At 37.5% G+C, this 8,905-nt stretch overlaps 1 protein-coding gene across 2 annotated transcripts; it reads right to left on the minus strand.

Moving 5' to 3' along the window:
• Window positions 1-1,193: 1,193 nt before the first annotated feature.
• On the minus strand, window positions 1,194-8,631 carry LOC133285298 (auxin response factor 6-like). 2 transcript variants are annotated; one of them, XM_061482518.1, is made up of 14 exons: window positions 7,525-8,631; window positions 6,980-7,092; window positions 6,370-6,468; window positions 6,159-6,215; window positions 5,927-6,082; window positions 5,755-5,839; window positions 5,510-5,600; window positions 4,917-5,081; window positions 4,713-4,835; window positions 3,841-3,916; window positions 3,553-3,700; window positions 2,245-3,404; window positions 1,933-2,120; window positions 1,194-1,639 (listed from the first exon to the last, which is right to left on the minus strand). In XM_061482518.1, the coding sequence occupies exons 1-14, from the start codon at window positions 7,571-7,573 to the stop codon at window positions 1,444-1,446; spliced, it is 2,706 nt and encodes a 901-aa protein (XP_061338502.1). In that variant the 5' UTR covers window positions 7,574-8,631; the 3' UTR covers window positions 1,194-1,443. The 2 variants fall into 2 exon arrangements, with proteins under 2 accessions (XP_061338502.1, XP_061338501.1); XM_061482517.1 differs by having other exon boundaries at window positions 2,245-3,407.
• Between the last annotated feature and the right edge of the window lie 274 nt (window positions 8,632-8,905).

Raw genomic sequence — 8,905 nt, forward strand, 5'->3', positions numbered from 1 at the left:
CAACATGCATCGAAAAAATTGCACAATTAATTAACCCTACACTCAAGTCCAACTTTATCCTCCAGTGAACAGCTATAGCTATAGTGGTCTTTTTCCTATGAAGGAGAAAAAAGAAAGAAAAAAAAACCCTAGACACTAGATTTATTTAACGAATTGGAAGATTACACGTTGTGGCATATGATAATAAAGTTCACTGTCAAGTGTCAAATCTGCCGACATCTACAGATTCAAAGCTCTTAACCAATTTTCAAAGATGAGAATAATTCAAAATTGTAAAAATTTTAAAATCTACTTTCTTGTATGTAATGTTAGTCAGAAATTCTCGACCTTAGTATGAGAATGAAGAAAAATTCCGAGATCAAATAGTCTCTTAAAAATTCATATACTACTTGAGCTACAAATTTTAGCTGACACAACATTAGAGCTTAACCGTTAATTTTATAATGCATTCCCTCCAAAATTAAGAGAGTTAAACGTAGAGAGAACCAACTTATCAAGATTGAGTATTTATTGATTTCACTTCAACAATTGCAATCAGCATTGTTTCTGTCTTTCAACGTTTTGTAACAACTTATTAAGCTTGCCATTAAGAAAGGACATCTTAGATAGATAGTGATGGTACGGAATTTAGATGCTTTTCAGATTCCAAATACTACTAGTACGGGAAGGAATAAACAAGATCGAAATGGACAAAATGTACAGCTTTCACTTTGCAATTCATGAAACAGAACCCATTACAACCAAAGTGAAAGTGTGCGTGGCCAAAACCAAGAAGAATACAAAGGAGGCCACTTTCACATTAATGGAAGCACAAAGTGATCTGTTCTCCGTCCTTGTATGTTTATAGAGACACATCACATGGCTTTGGTGCACTCTTCATGTTCTAAGTGTCACATCAACCTTCCCAAGAACTTTAGCTATCAGAAAGGTCAAGGAAGTTCAACATCATCTGCACTGTCCTCTCTTTATCACCCACTTAATCTTCATGCATGAAAGGTTTTACCAAACAGTTACCCCGGATTCAAGGTTCGACAAGTCCAACATCACCTCCAACATTGTCCAGTAGACACTCGGTCAATACATGCCACTAATGATTTTAGCCTAAACGAGATTAAAATAAAAGTAACTACTATAATTGGAGAGAGAGAGCGAGCTATTTTCACGCATTGAGTTACTAACAGATTAAGTAACAAATATATTGTAGATAGCACAATGACAAGATGCCATATAGTTACAGCGTTTAGCTTATGAATGGTCCTAAGCAGCAAAAAACAGGAAAACAAAGACAAAAAAAAAAAAGGCTTATAAGTAGACTACAAACTACAACTAGGCGGCACTTCCCATCATTGTCAAAAGGGTTGATAAGGGTAATAATACAAGAGAGAGAGAGAGAGAGAGAGAGAGAGTGAAGAAATTCTTAGTATTAATTGATTGTCACATCATTCAGTAGTCTAAAGATACCACAGTTGTTATCCCGGTGCTTAAATTTCTTGGGTCCTCACGGCCAGCGTAGTCATCACCAATGCCATTAGAGAGCCTCTGAATTGGAACGGAGTTCAGAAGCTCTAGGCCATTGCCCATTTGCTGCACTTCCTGAGGGGAAAGTATCTTGATGCACCATACACTATTTACAAATTCCCTGTCACACGAAAAATCATGTATGTGATAAAGATGTAAGAACAGTACCCTGGTCAATTGGTCATTTGCTTTGACAAAAAAATAAACAAATAAAGGAGAATGAAATCCAGAATATACAAGTCATTACCACCATAGGTATAAGGACACACAGTAAACAATGAAGATGAAGTAAATCAGTTATTACTAAAATCTAAAGTGACATGAGATTTTAGTTGTATAAAACTACGATACGATTTAATGCAGATTCTCTCGTTTTCATTTAAAAAGAAAAGGCATGAACTGCAAAGTACTTACGGCCAAGGGCCATCACCAAGGAGAAGAACATCATTCTCTTGGTCAACGAATACAAGCTGCCAGCCTGATCTTGGGTCCTCCAGCTCACCTTCAAGGCCAAACATATGAGCAAGCGCACTGCGCAGCTCAGGGTAGCTGGTGAATTTAGTGATATCCAATGATCTTCCGAAGGACCCTGACTTGTGAACCTGTAAAAAAATATATATATTAAGTAATAATGCAAGATTTGAATAAGCCAACTTTATTGTGTATTACAACATAGTAGTAATTGAGTGAAAAATAAAATGTTGAGTTGAAAGAGAAAAAGGTCACCTTCACAAAGGTTTTAGTTGGTGAGTTTCCTTGGCCCCCATTTTCTGAAGTTTGCAGGAAGCCCGACTCACCAATGTCGTGTGTCATTCCAAGATTCAATGAAGAATCAGTGCCTGTGGTATTCAGGTAATTAGAAGATTGAAAATGTATTGTTGATGAGTCACTGTTGCTGTTGATCCCCTTAAGGCTTGACATCCCATTATGCACTAGAAGCGACGAGGGCTCTATATTAACACCAAACAAAAGATGGTTTTGTGGATCAGTGCTGCCTTCTATAGTGCACTCCCTACCAGGAAAGGGTGGCAATGTAATAGCATTTTGAGACATGGTACTCTGTGGCTGCCCCAACTGGTCCACCTGAGGCAGAACACATTGAGATGCTCCAGAAGAAAGGAGAGGATCCAATGCAACACGCTTGGAGGGCCATGCAGTTGAAGGTTGAACAGGAACCCAAGAGCTTGTTCTCGGAATGTTGAGAAGGTTAGATGTTTCATCCTGGGGAAATGAACCCAATATACTATGCAGGGGAGAAACAATAGTAGTAGTCACAGGGTTCCCAGTTGAATCAGAGAAACTTTGTTGATGGCTGAGTGAAGATATAGCTTGCATAGGTGGTGATTGAGGTTGAGGTGCCGAAACAAACTGAGACATTGTAGACACAGCACCTGAAATTTGCTGATGATCTACCACTTGCTGTTGGTGTTGTGGTTGTTGCTGCTGCAGATGAAGATGATTACTATTATTACTGAACGAGTGCTGATGCTGTAGATGCTGTTGAAGATGCATTTGAGCTTGAGATTGAGATTGAGATGGATGATGATTTTCTTGATTATTTGGAAAAGCCTGCTGAGGTTGAGACTGCTGCAACATCTGTGTCTGCATTAAAGCAGCAGTCCTGTTGGGGAAGTTGTGTGGTTGCTGAAATTGAAGTAAAGATGCATGATGCTGTTTGGAAGGATCCAAAGGCCTCATATCCTGAAGTGCAGCAGCAGCCATAGCCTGGTACATATCTGTTTGCAAATTCACCATGGAGGGATCAAGTCTTTGTTGCATCCAAGGACTAACGCCAATCCCCTGAGGATTAAGAGACTGAAGACCTCTATCTGTGTCCCGAAGCCACAATAGTGAAGAATTTATGCCAAAATCATCATCCTTCAAACCTGCTATCATTTGTCAATGAGAATGAGTTTCCATTGATGTATAAATGAGACAGTCTTATAAAGAGAATCGCTTTCTAAGTTGAAACTAGATTAGGTAGCCAGAAAAATTCATGAATATTTTCGTCACTAAATGTGGCAAGAAGAATACCATGGAACGGAGGAAGTCCTGTAGGCCATGGTCTTTTAAGCCTAAGGGGGAATGGAGATGGATACATCGGAAATGTTGTTAATGGCTCAATTTCCCATAGAGACACTCGAGGTTGCCTCTCTCCTGCTGTGGATTCATCCCAGCCAACCTGCAACTCAATTCAAAGCCATATTTAAAATCCTTCCTCAATTGAAGCAAGATATTGTTAATCGTACATCTGGAGAAGCAAGTAGCATTTACTTTAATTATATAACATCAATGAAATATCATAAATGTTTCCATACAGACCTTGACTGAGCGCCAATGTGAATTTGGCCACTTGATAGGATCCAAGTCGCTAATGCCAGTTATTGTGCCCATGTATCTGCATGAGCATATGTTAGTACCACAAATATGTATCACCAACTCTATGAAGTGACTGACCTAATTTCAACTTTATAGATGACACACTAGGGTATTATAGAGGATCAGTATGAGAAGCATACATTCCAATCCATGTCTCTAGTTCATCTCATTGCAACAAAATATAAACCATCATTAAAAAAGTTAAAGAAAAAAAGCAAACTAGTGCTCCGAGAATTGATTAGTGACATACGTAGATAAATGAATCAAAAAATGTGTTTGTATCTTGTATTGAATTTGAGTACTGCTATAAAATCATACTTTATGTTGGCATGCACCGATATTTGATATGCTTTGAGAAATAAGATATGAATATTAACTTATTTTTAGAGTCAAATATTAGATGCATTAATGCAACACTAAGAATAAAACCTCCTACTTATTTAATAAAAATAAGCACAAAACAAGCACAGAATAAAACTCACTAATCTAATATTTGTGATATAAGTGCATAATGATCTGATTAATGTTCTTCATAGCTCTTGGAATTTTTGAGTCCCCAATTGCATCATGTATGACAGCATGAGATATTAATCGCACTTCACATGAGGAAACCACAGCCACCATTCAACATCAGCCAAGATTTTTTCTACAGTCTTAGCCTATGGCTTATGGCAACTTGGAAAATTCAACCATGTTTGATTTCTAAATCATATATTCATATTGCATATTAACCTTAATTTACTAACATGTCAAACATCAAATAGGAACGCATTTATACAATATCATTTTCCACAAGAGAAGTTTAAAAAACCTACCGCCTCACACTAGACTCCTCAGTTTCAAACAACATCCTGAAGCGCATACCAACTGAAACTCGAGTATGATACACAGCTTTAACATACTTCGCTAAGGGTATGACAAATTCTGACGGGCTAGCACTGAATTAAAAAGACAAAAAATGTCAATTAAAGGAAATATATCATAACTATGAAACTTTTACAAATGTGCGATAGTTGTACCGGGGGTTATAGAAAATGGTGAAACGACTGTTTGTTGCAGCTGCATGAGCTGCAGCAGCAAGAAGCCCCAAGTGCATGCTATCACTTGACAACACTGAAGAAGGCATCACAGGTTGTGGTCGATTAGCACGCCGAATGCCAAGAAGCAATTGATTTTTTTCATTCCTGTTGAAGAAAATACACTTGAATTAAACCAATTATAAGATATCACACAATGACTAATAAGATTAACTATGCTCAACACAATATCATAAAGCATAGATAAAAAAGCAAGTAGCTAGGAGAAATAAGAAGCAACCACTCCCTTAAAGCCTTCTACCATATGGAAAGCACATTAAAAAGGAAGATCATATATCTTCAATAGCAACTCAATCAAGGATTCCTGGCTCAAAAACATAAACTAATAAATAAATTACAATATACAAAACATTTCTTAAGAATGTTTCCTTATTTTCTTCAGGATGGCCAAATGACATACAAGTCACATGGCTTGGTTCAGTAAGACAAGTCAATCAACCATATAACAGCCGAAGGTCAAATTTCAAATATACATGACAAGAAAATTGCAGTGAAAGGGGCAGGAAATTACTTACCAGATAAACAGCACCGAATCACCAGCAACAAGTCTTTTAGCACTAACAAAGACACTCCATCCTGTTGTAAGCAGATGCCTTTTGGGCTGGCCTGCAAAAAAAGACACCAAATTCAAACATTGTGAATGGAAAGTGCACTTATTGTAAGCACCCAGCAATTAAAATAAAAGCTTCTGACTGAAGCAACCAAAAAAACTACATTTTTCAATTTAAAAGAGGTCAATAATCTCAGTTTTACAACTTACCGCGAAAGATATGTCTGAATTTCCATTCATTGCCATGCAAATCCCTTGCAATTAACTCCTGAGCAGGAGGATGTTGTGAGAAGTCCTGTATGTGAAAATTATAATGTTAAGAAATGCACGGATTTAGTGAACAAGTTAAAAGTTTTAGAGCATGACTCCGACAAAATTTTACCAATGGAGGAAAAACTTTTTCAGCTGCCCGGCGAGGAACAGAGAACCCTCCATGAGTGCTTGTGTCACTGGCTGTCAAAATTTTGCAAAAGTAGTTTGTTGGCTGTTTACTCGGAGTGCCCAACTCTGATGGAAGGTACGCCTCCTTTTGCTCTTCCTGTAAACATGGTCATAGTCAAAAGTTGAAATTTGAAGATAACAATAAAACCCACACTACCAGTTATCAGTCATACAGGATTCAGAGGTTGCAAGGTCATCTGTGCGTATACTTCATCTGTCTCAGTATCAGCCTGAATCCAAAAAAAAATGAACAAATAATTAAAGAAAAAGAGAGTGCAGGAATGAGCATATGGGAGAATTTGAAACAAGGAAACCAAAATAAACAAGCTTTATTGGTATAAAAAAAAGAACAGGTAAATGAATAAATAAACAAACAAGCCTTACATGCATCGTCATGTTATGAAGTTGACAAATAAGTTGGGGAGGTAAGCTTGGATAGTTGGGGATATGGGCATCCACTTCCCTGTTTGTAGACACAGCAACCTAAGCAGAAAAAAGCTGATTTAGACATCCATATATGTAGCTTAAGCAGGAAAAGAACAGAGATGTTTTCAAATGTAAAAGTTCATGTGCTGATTTCAGGGATGTAGGTGGAGATATTTCATTTCAGCGAGTTAATTCATTAACCTGCAACAGTTTAAGCCTAAAGAATTGGGCATAGGTGTTCGTTAAGCATTACAGAAGGGTCACCATAGTGAAAGAATAAAGCCATTTTGTTCCTACCAAAAAAAAAAAAAATGCCAGTTTTGTTAAATTAGTTTAAAAGCAACCCCACCCTTAAAATTAGCCACGCTAGAGTCAGAGACCAGAGACAAGACAAAAGAACCAATTAAAGTCACCATATAGGTAAGTAAACATATTAGCACCTTCATGTCCAGAAACTGAAGATTCGTATTATTATTTTATACATGCCATAGTAAAAGAAAAATGACAGATAGCTTCCACAAGGATTTCTCTTTAGGAGTGATAATCTTAACATTCATATCTTACTCACCTGTTCACTGTGACCTTGGGGAAAGTAGACCACTCGGCTTCCAACAGCTGGTAAAGAAACAAGAGGACCAGCACATGCATGCCAAAGTTCTGAATCTAGAACTCGCTTTTCTCCTGCAAAAATCCATCCCAATGTCATGAATATGGAACAGAAAGTTCCTAACTGTCTCCTAAGTGCCTCAAAGGAAAAAATTATTTAGACATATTCTCAGGAAAAGCCAAGATCTTAAAACAACAAAGGGAAAAACCCGATGAGGAGGGTGCTCAGCAAATTAAGCCCAATTACTTCTCTTGTCTCTGAGATACGGCAGAAAGAAGATATATTGTAGCCCAAAAAGGTAAAATTTCCACATCCCCACCTCAAAGAATTAAAAGATATGTACCACCAAAATATAAATGGAGACTAGCATTCTGATCACTTAGGACTAGGATGTAATAACTAGTTCCACCAAGAAATCAAAACGGAGAAAATTGTTACCCAAAATAGTAATTTTAATAGAAAATAGATGAAATGGAAGAAGAATATGCAAACAAGAGTACACACACCTTCCTGGGGTGGAGGGCAAAAACCAGCACCAGCTGAAGAGAGTTTCATTTCAGCTAAGTTTCAGCAATTTCAAACCGTGAAACACCGAGCACAATATCAATGATTCAAGCACACACTTAAGTAGACCAATCGAGCAGCAACAAAGTTCCCACAAGGTGAACCCCAGACCCAAAAACAATCCCTTTCGTCTCTTCCTTCCTACTCCAGAATATCATTCTTCTTAATTTTATCCCCCCTTCACCAACCAAAACCCATTTAAATCTAAACAAAACTCAAACACCCAGATACTGAATTTTCTCAACCATCAACTAGAAATGCCAAGAGACTCAAAGAGATTCCCACCCTTTAAACCCTCAACCAAAACCTGTTTCACAACAAAAGACAATTGCTTTACTTCCCCCCTTCATTCGTTCCGATCCTCCTCAATCCCCACCCCCCAAAGTTCCAATCTTCAACACAACACTTCATGATACAACTTTTTTAGCACCAAGAGCAATTAACCCGCTCCAGTATCTGTTTTTTTTTTTTCCTCTCTTTTTTTTTTCACTGCCAAATTTGGCAACAACCTCAAAAACCAAACACGACCCAGAAACCAGACAACCAAGGAAAATCCAAAACCAAATAGATCTCAGCCAAAGGAGCAGCGAATCGCGGAAGACACCGGATCTCAACAAAGAGAACCAAACCAACCCCAGAAAAAGAAAGCAAAATGGACTAGGGAATCAGCACAATAACTCACTCCAGAGCCAGAACCTGAAGAAAAAGTTGTAACAGAAAACGGCCAGTTACAAACGTAGCTACTTGTTCTTTTTCATGGAGGGGACAAGAAAACAGTGTGTTCACGCTTCCTTATAAGGTGAAAAAGCCCGGGCCGGGTCGGGCTCGGTCTTTAACCAGGAATGGAAAAATGGGTAACAGTTCCGGTGTAGCGGCAGCGACTGTGGCCGTGCTGTGACTATTGCTTTACCAGTTTCTTTCTCTTTTACCTCTCTCTTTCTATTCAGGGACTAGGACAAAACCGCCATTGTATTTTTGGGTGTGTTTTTTTTTTTTTTTTTTGATAACATTTGGGTGTGTTTTTAAGGAGAAGAGAGTGTGTACCTGTATCAAATGATTTTTTTTCTAGTGAGAGAAAGAGAAAGTGTATACATTGATAGTTTAATCAATGTCCCTCATATATTGTAGATATTGTTGGAAATAAAATTTATCTAATGTAATTGGACTCATGTCATGTGAGGGAAGTGAAAACGAGAAAATATCAATCTAGAAGATAATAAAAATTCTCTTTTACAATATAAAAAATAACTTATATATATGAAATTAGTGTTTCCTGTGTTATATTCTCTCTCATAATTAGATGATTAATATAAAAGATAATTT

This window comes from Gastrolobium bilobum, unplaced genomic scaffold, assembly GCF_033153095.1.
Source record: "Gastrolobium bilobum isolate Gb01-03AN ecotype WA unplaced genomic scaffold, APGP_CSIRO_Gbil_v1 utg2703, whole genome shotgun sequence".
In the NCBI taxonomy this organism is placed as follows: domain Eukaryota; kingdom Viridiplantae; phylum Streptophyta; class Magnoliopsida; order Fabales; family Fabaceae; genus Gastrolobium; species Gastrolobium bilobum.